The sequence below is a fragment of the Schistocerca nitens genome, chromosome 3 (assembly GCF_023898315.1).
Source record: "Schistocerca nitens isolate TAMUIC-IGC-003100 chromosome 3, iqSchNite1.1, whole genome shotgun sequence".
Lineage (NCBI taxonomy): Eukaryota > Metazoa > Arthropoda > Insecta > Orthoptera > Acrididae > Schistocerca > Schistocerca nitens.
The window spans coordinates 339,130,706-339,151,614 of record NC_064616.1 but is presented as its reverse complement, the minus strand read 5'-3'; the positions used below and the strand labels follow the sequence as shown (position 1 = coordinate 339,151,614).

Below are 20,909 nucleotides of genomic sequence, written 5' to 3'. Positions count from 1 at the left end.
AACGTCTTCTCAAACTTGAGTGATTATCTTGTGTTACCGCACCTCATTCGCTCAGTTTCGTTATGTAGTAAGTTACGAACAAACGTATTTAATATATTAAATATGATTTATGAAACACTTGCTCCTGGCAGTCTTTTCTGCAGTAACGAGAAATTAAATTACAGACCCCTGGATGTTAATACTGCCCTTTGTTCCGATGATATCGGTAACGTTTCGAAATCTGAGCCACACAAGATACCCCAGGCGTTACGATGACATCCATTTCAAATTCACAGATACCAGTAACTTGGAAAGACTACTCGCAGTGCGGTCTAAAATGCGGATGTGTCATTTAAGATGTGTTCAGTAATCTGACAGCAAGTGGTCTCAGTCTAGGCAAGCAAGAACACCGAGCAATCGACAAGTCACCTATTGTTTGCTCTATTAGTCGGTTAGTCACTGGTATGTAAGAGAAGACCAGAAAAACTGCAACTGGAACTTGTTTACTATGATCTGGCGATATCTTACGAAGACTAATTTCGACAGTGCACGCCTTGTTCCTAGGAAACAACTTGGCGTAAGGCATTGGTTATGAATCGCAGAGCGACAGAGTCACAGTTGACAAAATATATGCTATTCACTTGCTATCATACAAACATGGAGATATGGACGCTATCTAAAAGTATGGGGATAGCTGTACTGTGCTCATGAAAATGAGAAAGCAGTGCAGTTTCCATCCACTGCTCATATGAGCATACTGGAGAACAAGGCGATCGCCGTCATTTCCATGCCCCGCTAAGCGGAATTGTGGCAAGTATCATACATTTGTGTAATGGCACGTAACAACTTTAGAAGTCAATAGAACATTATGTGAACGTAGTTAGTGACGATTTACTTACAGTATGGGTATGGAATTCATCCCATGTGGATCAGTTGATGGTCCCCGCTGCAGTGGGAGGAAACGGATGAAACACTAATCTGTTAAGTACTAATATGGAATCCGTGCTTTATGGATCTGTGTGATGAATGAAATTGCCCAACTGGTCAACTAGTAGACACAATATCGGAACTGGAAGTAAAGAATGCACTGGAGTAAGCACGAGTCTACCACAACAGAGTGGTAATTTAAAAAAATACCTAACCGATGTAAAAATTTTGGGGGTGACGTACATATTCTGTGAACTTGGCTACATAAGCACAAAATGAACTTTCTTTTATTATGTTCTACACATTCTACTACTAATTAGAGCTAGGGTTCCATATGGAGACTACCAAAATGTTAATATTGCGTTTGACTATTCTAGAGGTTAACAGGGTTCAGTTTACATTAAAGTCATTCGTTTATAAGTTAGCTGTTAATGAACTATACAAACATCAAAACTAACAAAAATTGTCAACAAGGACCATCTCGTTTAAATGAAGACGGATGTATTTCTGAATTTCTATTATGAATGAAGGGTATACATATCTGGTGCACTAGTTTTTGCTTCCCGTCGTTTGTTGGGCCTGCATTAGTTGGGCACCTGGCACGTAATGTGGGAAGGTTCGGAACATGGCGTCTGCATGTGACCCCGTAATTTCGAATAAAATACCTTTGTGATTGACTGATGGCAGTGTAGGGGACAGTCTTGATAATTCGATCGACCCTTACCCACACACAGCAAATGAAACAAAACATGTGCGTACTGATTTTTACCAGTCGTTGGTGGTGGAGAGTGTGTAAGAGATGCTGGCTGTCGGAACAGTAGTTTAAGAAACTGCCGTGCATACATCGGTATGTTAATAACAAGTCTAAGTGATACAAATGTTTTTTCTTATTATTCTTACCCTCCTACACGTAATATTTATACAGTTGTAACTGTGATGTTGCTTCAATTCTCAGAACTCTATGGCTACAATTCTTAGTCACTTCTGCTACGACTAAATGAGGCAACTATGGTTTATTCCCAGCCACGGCCTTCATTTCAGTCGTCTGGCACAAGAATACCTTTTTTCGTTAGATTCCTGTGTTTTTAACAAACCTGTAAGTGCCATAGATAGGAGCTACGAATGATTACATACATTATGAAACATGACTCACGCTTCACAAGACGGTGCCTTCATGTCACTGCATAAATGTGTTTCAATTCATTTCTTCTTGACAGTTGATGATTTTCACAGATTTGAACTACATACAATTTAGCACGAACCACGTGGACGTACTTGCATGGAGAAGATTCTGTGAAAGCACGACCTTTCGCAGTGGCAGATTTATGGTGTCAGTTACCACTATCCTATGACACATTTTTTGTTATTTTTGCTACTACAACACCCCTCTTTTTTACATTACAAATCAGCAGTTTCCGAATAAAACCAGAATTAAATACTGTGTATTTTTAAGTAACATACAGGATGATAACTATATAGAACAAAACTTTGCCGTGGTTACGCGACCCTTTCTATATCCTCACACAGTTTCCAGACGGTTCATCTCTTCTGGTTTCTTGGTGAACCTAGTAAGAGACTGGTCGCATACGCAAACAAAATTACCTAAATGAGGTGACGCCAGATAGTTACGCGCACAGGTAACATGGCTACGACTTAACTGACCAAAACTACAAGAAAAACTACCGTAGTCTACGCTTACTTATAGCCTACGGTACTTTTACAGTTCTATCCAGGACCCATCAAATAATACTACAAGTGACCACAAACAGGATAAGCCTCATCTGATGGGTGTACCTTCAAGTACGAATCAGTCATTTCTGCGATACTGATGTACGACACCATAATACCGCTATGGAAACTATAGAAAACAAACGTTAGCACAATGATGTTTGAGGAAAATGTTTACAATATAGACTAAAGTGACTATGACTCCCTCAAAGATATTTAGGATAAATAACAAACATGGTAAAAACGTTAACACGAAGGCTTAGCATAGCCCTAATGTCGTATAATAGAGAATTTGGTGTACTGAGAGTTCAAAACGTTGGAAAATAAGGATGCTACGGAATGAGTTAGAGCATTGTGGCAGGCAGATGAGTAAATATTTAAGCATAAGTGTGTGGGATATACACAATTGTAACCTCCTAATTTTTCGGGGAAGACTTTTTGTTCGACAACTTGTGGGATGCTAAACCGTGCGAACTCGGTGATTAAGCCAGAGCTTTCAGAAACATCTATTGTCTTTTCTGTCAAGGGCACTAGAACATCAGAAACCATTTACGTACGAAACTGCGAAGGGCGCACTTGCAAAGCTGTTACTCACACATAATCGCTGAGAGATTTTGGGTAGTGTCCGTCTGGCCATTCCATGTAGCACGACCGCGACTGCTCGCCACCTGCGTACCTGGAACATAACGACGTGCGTTTACATCATATTACTTTTATTATGGAAGGAACCCTAAGGTTATGTACAGGTACTACACTATTTCTTTAAAAAAATTAAGCGTAATATACATGTCCTTTGTTTCTTACATGGTTAAGGTGAGTTAAACCTTCCCACACCAATTGAAGAGTTTATTTGGCACAAACTCCTGCAAATGAAGTATGTTCATAAGGCAGCTGCATTTTTCTGTAGCATGTAAATTCATTCATTCAGAGTGCTGAATATATTCAGCACTCTGACTGAATTCGGTGTGGTATGTAGAGAATACCTACACTGATGGTTATTAAAATTGTAGATCTAGGGATGATAGTAAACGAAATAATTTTACTTATGTGCGTGTACAGTACAATAGGAAGGAGAAATGATTGAATTTTAAGATGATACGGGAGTATACAGGGTGCGAAATTTAGGACACAAGGCCACCTACTCCGGCAGCAATGTCAACTCTGACCCTTGTGGGTATGAAGTTAATCGGAGCTTATATTATAGGTATGGGAATACTATTCTGTGCTGTTTTAACTCTGTGACAGAGATCACAGTCGCAGGGGCTGATGAGTGGTGGCATGCAACTCCCTCGGCAACCTGTGACCAGATTTTTTGTGTTCAGGAGATTTTATGAAGCTGTTGGTCATGGAAACAGTCGAACAGCTTCTCGATTGAAGTAGATAAAGACAGTGAGGGCAATGTGCTCTCTTGCCATATCTTGGTGAAAGATACTGTCATGAAGGTCTCTATGATATGACACAGTCATAAATGCACGCGTAGTGCCCAAATTACCGTCTACGGGAAGCAGAGTGTTGTGTAGTCAGTGGTGCCCCATACCATCACGGCAAGTAGCACGATTATGGCTTTGTGACGCTGATTTTTATCCTACTATAAGATGTCATGGCCATCGGAGATGAAACCAAGCATGAAAGATGCAGGTGATCCGCAATAATACGAACGTACTCAAAAGCTGTCATGGTGCCTTCAGTTACTACCAAAGGTTCCAAGGATGCACAAGTTAATATCCTCCATAACATAATACTACCCAACTTGTCTGCGTCCGTGACGCGATGCACATTTCGACACCAAATCGCCTGGATAACTTCACATCTGTGTACCATATCAATCCAGTGCAACAACAAAAATGTGACTTATTCGATCAGGCAGTGCGCTTCTATAAATCCACGGCCCAGACACGATGTCGTTAGGTGAACATGGGAACATGTAGGGGTCATGTACTGCGAAGCTCCATGTTGAACAAAATGCGCTGAACGATGTGCCCTGAAACATCCTGTCGTCAGATCTGTCACGGATCTCCAGCTGTCTTAGTTTGCAAAGCGGGCAAGACTCTAATTGCTACGTTCTGGAATGAGTGGTGGATGTCTAACACCTCTTATCTACTCGTAATTTCACCGTCTATCAACCGCTTTCCACACATGCTCAGGACGCGAACAGCTGACCAGCTTAACGGTTTCCGAGATGTTCACAGCCAGCCACTGGGCCATAACCATCTGCCCATTTTTAAAGTCGCTTATGTTAGTTGATTTCGCCATTAACAGCTGAACGATATCCCATTAGTCTCTTCTCCGTTAATATACTTTCATTATCGCGTCTCGGTTCTTCAGTGCTACCAGGTGGCATTCACTCATACGGCGGCAGTGATCATTATATTTGGCTCGTTAGAGTAAATGATTTTGTAGGTAATGAACTCCTAGTGTATATACATTTTATTTAACATCAAACAGGAAATTGGAACAAACAGCTTATGACTTTCAAAATAATCTATTTCGATTTGTTGATAGCACAGTTCGTCTGTCGTCTCACAAAGGACGTTAAACATGGGAAATTTCTGGACACAGACATGATATATTGAAGATGCCGTCTGTATCTCATAGACATCAGCACGGAAATAAATAGTCCCCTTTAATTGTTTTATAACTTCTGGAGCAAATTACTAATTTGCGATCCAAACTTTCACCACTGTGCAAAGGAAATAGTGCTGCAAAAACACATAGCATGCCTCATGGAAAATGCTGCTGAGTATGAAATATTTTCATCACAAATAATTACTACTGACGTTCACATATATGTCACTGCTTATAACTAACCAAAAATAGATTAATGATGTATCTTTGGCAAGTACTTGTAGTTCAAATGTTTCTACTTAAAACTTCGATGCTGTTCTACACTATTAATAAAACTGCAAAATCGTCGTGTCTGTACACTGAAAATATTTGTAGAAACTGACTGCAGGTGACGTATGGAGTGCAACAGAATGCAACAGACTATTTCAAAAAACTCTGTCGACTGTTTGCCTGTTTGAACACGCTAATCTCCGAAACTACTAACGTGGTAGGGAACCTCGGGTCAAACAAGCCATCTTAAGGAGATAGTAGGAATAAAATCACATTGTTGTGTACTTTTTTATTTACATTAATTACAGTTAACTGCAGATACCACCAATGACAGAATGAATGTACCATTTGTACTGTATCTTACAAAATATGCTGATACTGACGGCATCAACCTCAGTGCAAGTATGACATCAGCGAATAAGATTCTGATGCACCCTGACCAATATCTCCGGTGTGTTTCGAATTAATTCTGGGAACTAATTCTATCTCCGTATCCACTGGGGTCTCGTACACAACTAACTCTAGATATCCCCATAGGAAATAGTCATGAGGATTCAGGTCAGGTGACCTCGCAGACCATGGAATAGGACCTCCCTGCCAATCCACCGACCAGGAAATAGAGCACTGACATGGCTGCAGACATCCACGCTAAAGTGGGGTTGTGCACCACCGTATTGTATCCACATCCTGTCATGAACAGCCAACGCATTTACGTAGATGGTCAGGTAGAGGATCTGGCTCAATGATACTGTCACCTACATTGCCGGCTCAGATATTCACAGTAAAACGTACCCGATGGTGTGACTCTACTACAACGTGGTCCGCCCCAGGTATCTGAGTGGTCAACGCGACAGAATGTCAGTCCTAATGGTCCGGGTTCGATTCCCGACTGGGTCGGAGATTTTCTCCGCTCAGGCACTGGGTGTTGTGTTGTCCTAATCATCATCATTTCATCCCCATCACCGCGCAAGTCGCCGAAGTGGCGTCAAATCGAAAGACTTGCACCCGGCGAACGGTCTACCCGACGGGAGGCCCTAGTCACACGACATTCATACTGCACGTGGCTGTTCCTGCTATTCGGAATACCATGATGATCAAATGAGACCTCGTCATCAGACAAGCACCATTTGGGGGAAATCTGGTCGATCAATCTATTGTTGGAGAAACCACTGACACAATGAGACCTTTCGTGCAAAGACAATCACAAGCACTGCATGATCTTGTTGTGGGTGGTATGGGTGTAATTGTTGTTCGTGGAGTGCTCACCACGCTCTAATATGTGCAGCGCCATTTCACGTGCGACGAGTACTTGTAGTGTGGTACGCTATAACATGTTCCATCACCTCCTCTTCAGAATCAGGTGTGCGAGTGGTCCTCATGTTGCCACCTCCCTTGTTTCTTCTTTCCAATGAACCAGTCTCCCACATTTGTCGATCGAAAGAAATAAATACTCGTCGTGACAGATGAAGCCTGTTAGGTACTCGTGGTGACAGATGAAGCCTGTTTGGAAATCGTTCCCTGGACAGCCTTTCAGCAGTGAGAGCATTGCAACGTACTTCCACATACAAAAGGTGCAGGTCAGTGAGTTCTGCGAAACTTCACAGGTACTGCTCCAGTGTATTGAACTGTACATCTCTGAATATCACTGAGAAATGAATAGGTCTGTCGTTAAGTCGTAGAATGTTCTGTCATGGGCCAATGCAAATACAATACAACAGAGCAACCTTATGGACAAGTAAAGCAAATAAAGCATGCATCATAACTGCCTAGTAATCAGGCTCGTCCTTTTCTTTTCTTGCAGGAAATAACGAATGTACATGTAAATAAACAGCACAGAATTGTACACATGTTAATTACAAATAAGCTGGAAAACATTAATTCTGGACAAAGCGGTAGACAAGTTTACTGTCTTGTCTCCTTAAGCTGGCTTCTCCAACACCAGGTTCTCAACCCCAAATTTTTCTTTGGAGCATTCGCTATGTCCTGTTATATTTTTGCACGCTCATACAGAAACACCCTGTATAGGCTGTGTTTCATGAAAATCCGAATATGGGAAAACTGAAATCTTTACAGACTACTTACTGTTCCTTCTAGTCTGACAGATTGCTCAATAATGCATCTACATACCTCATAAATGACTGAAAGTTTCCTGTAGGATATCTGTACACTGTTACAACTGCAAGAGAAGTAAATTTTCTTCTGCCGCTAACTGAATGGTAAGTACAATTACTTGTCGGGCAACTGTAGTACCGAATGTAAATATGTTGCAAATATTGTAATCCAATAAGTCCAGGTAAGAGCAGTTCTTATGGTGCATACTGAGTCCTATCATCTGGATGAAGAAAGAGACACCTCTGTCCTAAATTTTAGCCCCAGTTTCCTGTACCATGTATCATTAAAAATATTAATGCATCAGCTGGGCGCTTATAACCTCGCCGTTGAGCGCCCGTAAGTTCCAAACACTTCCACGCACACGCACACATCAATCGCAACATATAGACATTTTTAAATTATATGCCAAAAGACGAATCACGACTGTATTTCCTATTGACACATAAAAGAATATTCTTATTTCTTTCTAGACATCTTCTCTAGGAAGAGTTCTAAGATGTGATCATTTACACAACCTATACCTTTCTGTGACACCAGCTTCCTCCGTACGATCAGTTTCACTTCGGTTTACAACATGATCTTTCAGTGCAGCCCCTTCCAACGAATACATGAATACCTAAACAATCATCTAACCCTCTTTATCATACATTGTGACTAATGTCCAAACTTCTCTTTCGACGAGTAGCTCCTGTGTCTTACTCACCTCATATGCCATCAACTCACGAACTGTAAAATTCCCAGCTCTGTGTTACGTGTACAGCATTCCGGTCTCCTTTACAAATTACAGACGTATGCATTTTACCCTGAAGCGCCAAAGAAACTGGTACAGCAAGCGTATTCAAATACAGAGATATGTAAAAGGCAGAAGACGGCGCTGCGGTTGGCAACGCCTATCTAAGACAAAATGTGACTGGCGCAGTTGTTAGATCGGTTACTGCTGCTATAGTGGTAAGTTATCAAGATTTAAGTGAGTTTGAACGTGGTGTTACAGTGGGCGTGAGAGCGATGGCACACAGAATGTCCAAGGTAGTGATGCAGTGGGGATTTTCCAATACGACCATTTCATGAATGTACCGTGAATATCGGGAATCCGGCAGAACATCAAACCTCCAACATCGCTGCGAACTGAAAAAGAAATTGCAAGAACGGGACGAACGACGTCTGAAGAGAATTGTTCCACGTGACAGAAGTGCAACCCTTCCGCAAATTCCTGTGGAATTCAGTGCTGGGCCATCAACAAGTGTCTGCGTGCGAACTATTCAACGAAACCTCATCGATATGGACTTTCAGAGCCGAAGGCTCAATTGTGTACCCTTGTTGACTGCACGGCACAAAGTTTTACGCTTCGCCTGGGTCCGTCAACTCCGACATTGGACTGTTGATGACTGGAAACATGTTGCCAGGTCGGACGAGTCTCGTTTCAAATTGTATCGAGCGAATGGATGTGTACGGATATGGAGACAACCTCATGAAGCCATGTAACCAGCAGTCACCAGGTGACTGTTCAAGCTGGTGGCGGCTCTGTCGTTGTGTGTGGCGTGTACAGTTGGACTGGTATGGGACCCATGATACGTCCAGATACACCTCTCACAGGTGACACATACGTAAACATCCTGTCTGATCACCTGCATCCATTCATGTCCATTGTGCATTCCGACGGATTTGGACATTTCCGGCAGGACGACGCGACAACCCACATGTCTAGAATTGCTGCAGAGTGGCTCCAGGAAAACTCTCCTAAGTTTAGACACTTCCGCTGGCCGTCGAACTCCCCAGACATGAACATTATTGAGCATATCTGGGATGCCTTGCAACGTGCTGTTCAGAAGAGATCTCTACACACTTGTTTTATTACAGGTTCATGGTGTCAGTTCCCTCCAACACTACTTCAGACATTAATCGAGTCCATGCCACGTTGTGTTGCGGCCCTTCTGTCTGCTCGCTGGGTCCTACACGATAGTAGGCTTTTATACCAGTTTCTTTGGCTCTTAATTGCAGAAAACCAATGTCCGCCTTGTTGCAGGTTTTTTATCCCATCGCCCATCCTACGTAACCACAAACGTCACAAATTCCCGTACATTCTATCCCACTAATGATTCCCACAACACTCTTTCACTTTTCCACTCCTATACTTCCTCTAAATTGTTTATATACAGCGAATAGGCAAAATAATGTGAACAACTGTACTTACTTGGGAATGGTTTACTAATAATGGGTTGGACTCCCATTTGCCCGTGATACAGCTGCAGTTCTTCATGGAATACTGACATGTAATGTTTGTATAGTCTCCAATGGAATGTTATGCCACTCTTCGATCAGAATCTCTTCTAACTCCTGTAGTGACGAGGGAGGCGGAAATCTGTTCCGGTGTCTGCGCTCCAGTACCGGCCACAAGGGTTCGATAATGTTTAAGTCCGGGGACTGTGCTGGCCAGGGAAGACGCTGCAGTTCATATGCACGCTCCTCATACCACGATTGTACTGTCATGGCCGTGTGAATAAGTGCATTATCGTCCTGAAACACGACATAATTATTTGGGAACAGCATTTTAATCATGGGGTGCACCTGATCACTTAAACTGTCACTTAATCGTTGGCTGCAACACGGCGTTTGAGAGTAATGATGAGACCAGCAAAATACCATGATATAGTCGCCCACACCATCTCACTTCCACCTTCCTACTTAACCGTTGGATCCAGCATTCAGTATTTTAGGCTGGTGGGGGTTGCGGCCGTGCGGTTATCGGCGCTTTAGTCTGGAACCGCGCGACCGCTACGGTCGCAGGTTCGAATCCTCCCTCGGGCATGGATGTGTGTGATGTCCTTAGGTTAGTTAGGTTTAAGTAGTTCTAAGTTCTTGGGGACTGATGACCTCAGATGTTAAGTCCCATAGTGCTCAGAGCCATTTGAACCATTTGATTTTAGGCTTCGTTTAGCGTTCTATACTCGTAAAGCTGGCCCGATGTTGGAAATGACGAAAACGTTGACTCGTCGGACCATATGGCGTGTTTCTACTGATCAGCAGTCCAGGATTTATGCTCCTGACACCATATTTTACGACTCTTAGCGTTGGTTGTCGTCAGTAATGGTTTCTGTATAGCAGCTCGTCCATGAATATTCGCTTTATGGAGTTCTCGGCGGACAGTGTCGATAGATACTGGGTGTAGAATATGGCTATTGACCTCTGCAGTCACTTTAGCCGCTGTAGTTCTGTATAGTTTTGACACAATTCGTGTTAGAGTACGACGATCTCTGTCACTTAGTTTTGATTTGCGCCCAGTATTACGTTTACACGATGATGTCTTTCCATGTTTCGTGTAGGCTGTCATAACGGTTGAAACAGTTGCTCTTGAAACATTCAGTAAGTCGGCTTACTGATGCTCCAGCTAATTGGGCCCCCACAATCTGCCCTCTCTGGAACTCTGTTACGTCTTTCATCGCACATCGACATCGGCCTCTAAATGCAAGGAAGAAGTGTGAACTGCTCGTAAACAACCTGCACTGTTGATTAATCTGTACTGAACATGCACAGTCCAGCGCAACACGTAGCTTACCTGCGTTGTTGACCATGAAACACAATCATCCCACTACTACCACTGTTCACATTGTTTTGCCTATTACCCCTGTACCTAAACAACTCCTTCGAAAACCTCCTCTAGCACGACGACGACACCTCCATCTAGCCCTATATCATCTTCAAAAAATCCCAACGATCCCTTTACCTTCAGCCCAACCATTTCATTTCCTGGTACAACCAGTGGCTTATTAAGAAAGTAATACAGAGTAAACGTGAAGAATAGTAGAGAACGTGTTGCTACCTTTAGGTGACGCTACAGATTTGCAGTAACTTCTGGCATTTAGGGAGAGCTAAAAAGTATTTAATGGGCAGAAACGAAGTAAAGCAGCACAGATCTTGATGTTGTCAAGGCACTAGTACTCGAGGTATTAGTTTGGAATTCTGTCCCCGCAACCCCTAAAAATTTTACACAATTTAGCAGCATGCGTGAGAATGAACTAGAGCGTGATACACAAATGTCTGCTGATAGAATTGTCAGCCGAATACATGTTGGGAAATGTTGAGATTCTAGAGAGCAAGAAGTAGCCTCCGAAATGGAAGGTTTTCACTACAATCATTAATTGACTGTTAGAAAATTTCAAACGTTGAAAGGCAGCGAGGTATCGATACATCCAAAGGCACGGCTTGAACAATTCGACCGTTGTTTCCCACCCTCATGGTCATTAATGCATTGGTTAGAATTCGCCTGCAGACTTCTGGTGGGAGAGACTGCTGTGGGAATGTTACTGACTGTGTAGCAGTGCTCTAGATTCAAGGAATTCACAGATACATTTTATTCAACTATTGGCCGAATGCTGTATAAAACATGGTGAAATTAGGAATTATTATGGGATATGACTTCGAAGGATTTGCAGTGCATAGCATCATAAAATTCCTGGAAGGTATGGTTAATAAAGGACGCTTCCTGGATGTGTTGTACAGTCCCTCAGAAATCTTCATGTTTTCCTACCAAAATAACGCTACCACACTTTCAGCAGATTCTTGTAGGATATACACTGAGGCGACAAAAGTCATGGGACAGCGATCTACTCTTATAAATATGGTGGTAGTATCACGTGCACAAGGTATAAAAGGGCAGTGCATTGACAGAGCTGTCATTTGTACTCAGATGATACACGTAAAAAGGTTTCCAGTGTGTTGTCACTCAATGGGAATTAAGACTTTGAACACTGAATCATAGTTTGAGCTAGACCCATGAGACATTCCCTTTCAGAAATCATTAGGGAATTCAATATTCCAAGATCCACACCGTTAAGAGTGGGCCGAGAAATCCAGGTTTCAGGCATCACCTCTCACCACCGATGGTGCAATGGCCAAGGACCTTCACTTAATGAGAGCGAGCAGCAACTTTTGCATAGAGTTGTCAGTGCTAACAGACAAGCAACACTGCGTGAAGTAACTGCAGTAATTAACATGAAACGTACAACGAACGTATCAGTTAGGTGAAATTAAAGGACTATGGCAGTAGACAATCGGCACGAGTGCCTTTGCTAAAAGCATGATATCACCTGCAGTCCTTCTCCTTGACTCATGGCCACATCAGTTGGACTACTGATGACTGAAAAACGTGACCTGGCGAGATGAGTCCTGATTACAGTTGGTAGGAGCTGATGGTATGGTTAGTGTGCCACAGACCCTACGAAGACATGGGCCGAAGTTGTCAACAAGGCACTGTGCAAGTTGGTGGTGGCTCCAGAACAGTTGATTGGTTGGTTTTTGGGGGAAGAGACCAAACAGCGAGGTCATCGGTCTCATCGGATTAGAGAAGGAAGTCGGCCGTGCCCTTTCAGAGGAACCATCCCGGCATTTGCCTGCAGCGATTTAGGGAAATCACGGAAAACCTAAATCAGGATGGCCGGACGCGGGATTGAACCGTCGTCCTCCCGAATGCGAGTCCAGTGTGCTAACCACTGCGCCACCTCGCTCGGTCGTCCAGAACAGTGTGGGAAGTGCCTACATGGAATGGGTTGCCTCCTCTGATACAACTGAACAGATCATTGACTGGAAATGGTTGTGTTTAGCTACTTGGAGCCAGTTTTCTGCCTTTCATGGACCTCGTGTTCCCAAACGTGTCACTGAGCCACAATTGTTCGCGACTAGTTTGAAGAACATTCTGTACAGTTGGAGCGAACGATTTGGCCACCCACATCAACCAACACATATCGCATCGATCATTCATGGGACATAGTCGAGTGGTCAGTTCATGCACAAAATCCTGCACCGGTAACACTTTCCAGTTATGAACGGCTGCGGAGTCAACACAGCGCAATATTTCCGAATGGGACTTGCAACAACGTGTTCAGGCCATGCCAAGTCGAGTTGTTTCACAACACTGGGCAATAGGGGGTCAAACACAGTACTAGGAGGTACCCCATGGCATTTGTCACTTTAGTGTAGAGTCCTTTAAGATCTTGTTACGAGAACTAGAATTCATACAGCAGACATACTGTTGCTAGTAACGACCACTTGAGTCAGGACTCAGTGCATGGAATGGATTCCAACACCAAAACAACAAAGGATTTAGGAGGGGAATGACCTCGACTATCAGTGAAGATTGTTGAAATATATTCACTAGATCCACGAGCAAATCCTGCTGCTGGTCCGTCAATGCAACATTGACGAGGAGCTCATACGGCTCAAGTCGAAGAAGCACCCGTGTCAGATGTTGGAGTAAACGCAATAAATATTTTAGAACATGAGGATTTGTGAGAGGTGTTACTAGCAGAAAAAGAGAAAATGTCTATGCAAAATGTAGAGTGTTAAGAAGCAACGTGCGGCAGCCAGCCATTACAGACAGTGGTAGCCAATTGTTGATAATCTCGGAATCTGCATTTAATAGATGGTTGCAGGAGGACAATTCGCCAATGCAAAACTTTCACATGACAAATATATGTGGAGTGCCAGAAGGAACAATTATGGATACCTAACAGCAAGTTTTTGTGTTATGGATCCAAACTAGAATGAAACTTCTTGGTCATGCCGAAACTTGCCATTTCGTTGATTCTGGGCACGAACTTCTTGTGTGAGAAAGAGATAGTTACGAATATATAATATGGAGAATATGTACTTACGAAGCGGAATCCTGTATATGTCTGTTTTAAGGAGCAAATACCTTGGGAACAGCTTCTAACCAGCTGTTTGACACTGTATTTTGTGTTGGAAGAAATGAGAGGTGAGTTATGCAAATTATACAATAACAGGAGAGAGCATGTGTTGTACGTTCAGGTACGATCAGGTGTGAAAAAGACGGGAGAAGAAGGATGCGTTCCAAGATGCTGGAGTAAAAGAGAAGGAAGAACTACGTGCATTTTGCTAGTATTTTGGAGCCTTTAACCGCTTCCAACATAAATTTGAGGTCAGGGGACATATGAAGTTCTTGATTTCCCCATGTGTTATTCCATTAGTTTTCCAACAGAAGGTATATGATGAGATAAGATTAATACTTGAACAGGACGTTTATTGACCATGCAGGACACGGCCATTCGACAGAGTCATTTGTTGCACAAAGATGTTTTGTTTCGTCGACGAAATCTCGACGACTCAATCTGGCTATTTTGCACACCTAGCGACCTAATCAACAACATTGGAATTATGCTCACTTCGGCCAACGAAAGTTATACTGGAGAGATTGAGTCAGTGTGGAGCCACGTATCTGCTAGGAACACTCCTAAGTACGACAAAGGGATTCCGCTATTAGTTGGTCACGACAGAGCTGACGTCTAAGTCCACGATACTGGTGCCATTACGGAGAGATACTACGAAAGCTCTATCAGGTGTTCCAGAAGGGACTTACGTTACAATTAGAAAGGGTGGTAAATCTCAGACAGTAGTTTGCAATTTCGAACCCCTTAGTGGGAGGCAGTGTTGAAGATGGCCGGCCGAAGTGGCCGTGCGGTTAAAGGCGCTGCAGTCTGGAACCGCAGGACCGCTACGGTCGCAGGTTCGAATCCTGCCTCGGGCATGGATGTTTGTGATGTCCTTAGGTTAGTTAGGTTTAACTAGTTCTAAGTTCTAGGGGACTAATGACCTCAGCAGTTGAGTCCCATAGTGCTCAGAGCCATTTGAACCATTTTTTTGTTGAAGATGTACAAGATATGACCTTACTTTATCTCCACTTTCTACCCAAGGTCGAATCTGATGGTGACAATTATGTGTGAATTGGGTTGTATTTGTCCGCATATGGAGGGAGACACCATGCACAGTGGTACTTCTCACTGTCTGACTTCCAGTACGTAATGATCAGTCTACTGTAGAAAGCCATGCTCGTCTCGTGATAAACATGCTTAAGAATCAAATGGTAGAAGACAGTATTCGAGAGCTAGTGTAATACCCACGCTGTCAGTATCGATAACACATGAACATTCAGTGAATGCGAGAGACTGGAAAGAAGAGAAATATGCGAGCTGATAGGAACGGAAAATTTCAACATAGTAACGTTGGTCTGAAGGTGCTTGTCATATAGCATCTGCTGTTAAATAAGCTTGTGCTATTAGCTTTTTCACTGTACTATGGACCACGACAGATTTGCTAAATCTTGTTCACAAATATCATTGACGTTGAATCACTGAAGTCACGTAAATTTCGTCAGACCCATCATTTAAGTAATGTCAAAGCCTTCCTGGAATAAATATGTTAGAATTAAGGGACAGGCACATAAGATATTATGGATGTGTGGTTAGTTTATTGGGAGATTATTTAGCTAGTAAGATATGTCGATGCTGATTGTAAGTTGGTGGTAGCGCTAAAACGGTTGGAGGTATGTGAGTGGAAATGTGTATGATCCTCTAGTAGAAGTGACGAGTTTTCAACAGCTTTTAGATATGTATGTGGCAAACTGAGATGTTGCTCAAATCACACAAGAAGCCGTCTTAATTATTAGAATTTCGCAAATTTGCGGTCATTCACTGTAAGAGGCTACGACGACATGTGCTTCAAACGGTTAGCGAAATGCGTGGCTAGCATTGATATTACCATGACCTCTGTGAGGTATTATGACTTAATTATTAAGTGAGTGATGGAATAACGGCCATGCTACACAGCGTTTGAAATCTTTTGAAGATTTTTGCCCACATCTAGAGACGTGTGGACCGTGATGTAATGAGATTTTTGTTGCGGTTTTGTCTTAAAGAGCTAGAAGAAGAGTAATGGGCAGGGAAGCGACCTGTCATATTTTGGAGTAGTCAGAGTTGCAGATAAGTGAAGAAATCGAAGAACCTAGTGAGGGATCGAATGCCGACAACGGAGTGTAGGTGTGAGTTGCGACGGTGAAATCTAACAATGTAATGTTCTGTTTTCTTCTGTTAGGTAGTACATGCGGGAGATCTGCCATATGAAGAAAACAAGGAGAAGGAGAATAGATGAGATAAAATGAAAGCGGCAACAGTTTCTCAGGCAGCAAAGAAATCATTGCATTAGAGTTGTGCGTGATGGAGGAGGTAAAGAGTCACGTAAAAGTTTATAATAGTGCCAAAGGAGAACAGTAAGGCGAAGTGAAACGAGGTATAGTAAACTGGTATAAAAATCAATGCTGGTAATATATTTAAATTAATAAGATGATCTGAAATTGGGTGAATAAGATAATAATGATTTGGTAAACACCTGGTAAACAAAAGGAAAGCTGATGATTTTGAGGATGGTGGGTGTGTGAGAAGAGGATCTTACAGGATGGAAACAAGAGACGAAAAAACCAGTGTGTGACACATCTATAGCGAGGAGGACGATATACAGCAGCTAAAGGAATTTACATTTTTTTGTTCAACATGCACTGGAGTATGGCATGTGCATTAAAGTTTGTGGCAATTTGAAAAACTTTAAAAATACTTATGTGCATGACCTGAGATAAGGTGCATGAGGCGGAATTATTTGTGATGTTGGTAGTCAGAGTAACACATTAACGTTCAACCTCTACATCTACATCTACATGGATACATTACAAATCATATTTAAGTGCCTGGCACAGGGTTCATCGAACCACCTTTACAATATTTGTCTATTATTTCACTCTCGCACAACGCTCAAAAATAAAGAACACCTATACCCTTCCGCACGCGCTCCGACTTCCCTTGTTTTATTATGATGATTTAAATGGGTCAAATGGCTCTGAGCACTACGGGACCTAACAAATGGTACAAATGGCTCTGAGCACTATGGGACTTAACATCTATGGTCATCAGTCCCATAGAACTTATAACTACTTAAACCTAACTAACCTAAGGACAGCACACAACACCCAGTCATCACGAGGCAGAGAAAATCCCTGATCCCGCCGGGAATCGAACCCGGGAACCCGGTCGTGGGAAGCGAGAACGCTACCGCACGACCACGAGCTGCGGACTGGGACTTAACATCTGAGGTCATCATTCCCCTAGAACTTAGAACTACTTAAACCTAACTAACCTAAGGACATCACATACATCCATGCCCGAGGCAGGATTCGAACGTGCGACCGTAGCGGTCGCGCCGTTCCAGACTGAAACACCTAGAACTGCTCGGGCTCAACGGCCGGCTATCATGACGATAGTTTCCCCCTATGTAGGTCGGAACAACAAAACATTTTCTCATTCTGAGGAGAAAGTTCTTGGTTGAAATTTCGTGAGTAGATCCCGCCGCAACGAGAAACGCCTTTGTTTTAATGATGTCAACCCCAAATCCTGTATCATGTCCGTGACACTCTCCCCTATTTCTCGATAATGCAAAACGTGCTACCCTTCTTTGAACTTTCTCGATGTACTATATTAATCCTATCTGGTAAGGATCCCACACAACGCAGCAGTACTCCATAAGACGACGTAAAAGCGTAGTGTAGGTAGTCTCTTCAGTAGAACCGTTGCCACGCGGGGTGGCCGTGCGGTCTAAGGTGCCTAGCCACGGTTCGCGTTGCCGTCCGTGTCGGAGGTTTGAGGCCTCCCTCGGGCATGAGTGTGTGTGTTATCCTTAGCGTAAGTTAGTTTAAGTTGGATTAAGTAGTGTGTAAACCAAGGAACCGATGACCTCAGCAGTTTGGTCCCATAGGAACTTACCACAAATTCGAAGTGTTTATGCCAATAAAACGGTCTTTGGTTCACCTTCCCCACAACATTCTCAATGTGTTCTTTAGAAATGAGGCTGTTCATAATTGCAATTCCTAGGTATTTAATTGAATTTACGTCTTTGTATTAGATCGGTTAATCGTGTAACCGAAGATTAATGGATTCCTTTTAGCACTCATGTTTGTGACCTCAAACTTCTCATTATTTGGGTTTATTTCCCAATTTTAACATCATACTAATATATTATCAAAATCATTTTGCCATTTGTTTTGATCTTCTGATGACCTTACTAATCGATAAACGTTAGCATCGTCTACAAAGACGGCCGCTTAGATTCTCTGGTAGTATGGAACAGCAGAGAACCTATAACACTACCTTGGGGAATGGCAGAAATCACTTCAGTTTTACTCGATGACATTTATAGCCAATTAATGCGAACTGTGGCCTCTGAGAGGAAATCACGAATCCAAACGCATAACTCAGACAATATTGCAAAAGCAAGCAATTTGATTACAAACCGCTTGTGGGGTACGGTGTCAAAACGTTCCTGGAAATATGAAACCAATTTGAAATCCCTGTTGATAGCGCTCAGCACTGCATGAGAGTAAAGAGCTAATTTTGTTTAACAAAAACGATGTTTTTTTAAATCCGTGATGACTATGTGTCTATAGTTCGTTCTCTTCTAGGTGCCGGCCGGACTGGCCGTGCGGTTCTAGGAGCTACAGTCTGGAGCCGAGCGACCGCTACGGTCGCACGTTCGAATCCTGCCTCGGGCATGGATGTGTGTGATGTCCTTAGGTTAGTTAGGTTTAAGTTGTTCTAAGTTCTAGGGGTCTGATGACCACAGATGTTTAGTCCCATAGTGCTCAGAGCCATTTGAACAATTTTTTCTTCCAGGTAATTCATAGTGTTCAAACCCAACTACTTCTAAGTTACTCACGTTGGCAGCTGTTCTTCATTCGAATTATGGTATACTTCCTTCGTCCTCTTTGGTGAAGGAATTTTAGTACTTCTGTTTTAACAGCACTGTCAGCCATAGTATTTGCATTACTATCGTGCAGAGAAGGCATTGATTGTGTCTTACCGCTAGAATACTTTACATACAACCTGACTCTCTCGATTTTCTGCCAGGTTTCGAGACAAAATTCCGTTTTGGAAATTATTATACGCATCTATCATTGAAGTCCGCCCTAAATTACGAGCTTCTGTAAAAGATCACTAATCTTGGAGTTTTTGTGTTCGTTTAAATTTGACATGCTTTTTTCGTTGTTTCTACAAGTGTTCTGACCTTTTTTGTGAGCAATGGAGGATCAGCTCAGTCGTTTATTAATTTATTCGGTATAAATCTCTCAATTGCTGTAGTTACTATTTCTTTGAAATCAAGTCTCACCTGGTCTATATTTACATTGTTAATTTGGAAAGACTGGAGATTGTCTCTCAGGAAGGCGTCAAGCGAACTTTTATGAGCTTTTTTCAATATATATATATATATATATATATATATATATATATATATATATATATATATATATATATATATATATATTTTGTAGCGAAACTGAGTTCTGCAACTCTCAAACACTCAGAAAATTATGTATATATATATATATATATATATATATATATATATATATATATATATATAATTTTCTGAGTGTTTGAGAGTTGCAGAACTCAGTTTCGCTACAACACTGTGTTCACTTATCCCTGTATAGGTTTTGATGCTCGTTCTTAGCTCAGGTTAATTGTTGCTCAGAAGTCAAGAGTGTTTTCACAAATGTTTACTATTCGAGTGGGCTCATGAACTAATTGCTTGAAATAATTTTCGGAGAATGCATTTAGCACGATTTCGGTTGATATTTTATGCGTACCTATGGATTTAAACATGTATTTTCACTGTCATATCTAGGGTAAATTGAAGTCACAACCAACTATAATTGCATGCATTGGGTAGGTGTTTGAAATTAGACTCAAGTTTTCTTGAACCTCTCAGCAGTTGAATCATCTGTGTTGGGAAGGTTCTATTATTATTTTATTCCAGCTGCCAAGAATGACCTCTACCCATACTAACTCGCACGAAATATCTAATTCCATTTCGCTACAAGATAAACTACTTCTATCTGTAACAAACACGCCACTGCCAACTGTATGCAGCCTATCCTTTCTGAACACCGTTAGGTCCTTGGCAAAAATTTCGTTTGTTCTTATTTCCGGTTTTAGCCAACTTTCAGTGGATACACTTTGAGCTTCAGTGCTTTCTGTTAGCGCTTGGAGCTCTGGTACTTTCCCAACACAGCTCCGAAAATTGACAACTGTTATACCGATGATTCCTATATTTATGATCTTACGTGTTTGACCTGCACCCTTTTGGACTGAACCCCTTTCTGTGAATCATCGAGGATCTCTAACATGAAAATTCGTCCAGTCCAGACCACACAGCCCTTACTAATATTGTAGCCGCCTCCTACGTATAATGGACTCCGGCCTATTTAGCAGATCCCGAAACCCCACCACTATATGGCGCATGTCGGGGAATATGCGGCCTACTGGGTGGCAGAACCATCTGAGCCTCTGATTCAGATCTTCCACTTGGCTGTGTACCAGAGGTGCGCAATCGATCCTATCGACTATGCTGCAAACGATGAGCTCTGCTTTCATCTCAGAAGGAAGACTTGCAGCCGCTCGAAACCAGAGGAAATGTCTTCCAATTCAGAGCGACACACA

The 20,909-nt window shown here is 42.3% G+C and overlaps 1 protein-coding gene across 1 annotated transcript in view; it reads right to left on the bottom strand.

Moving 5' to 3' along the window:
• LOC126249222 (tachykinin-like peptides receptor 86C) overlaps nucleotides 1-20,909 on the bottom strand; it is a 352,669-nt gene that overhangs the window by 208,646 nt on the left and 123,114 nt on the right. Inside the window, exon 3 of the mRNA XM_049950877.1 lies at nucleotides 3,230-3,310. Coding sequence (XP_049806834.1) covers nucleotides 3,230-3,310 — 81 coding nt within the window. The remainder of the gene's footprint in view (nucleotides 1-3,229; nucleotides 3,311-20,909) is intronic.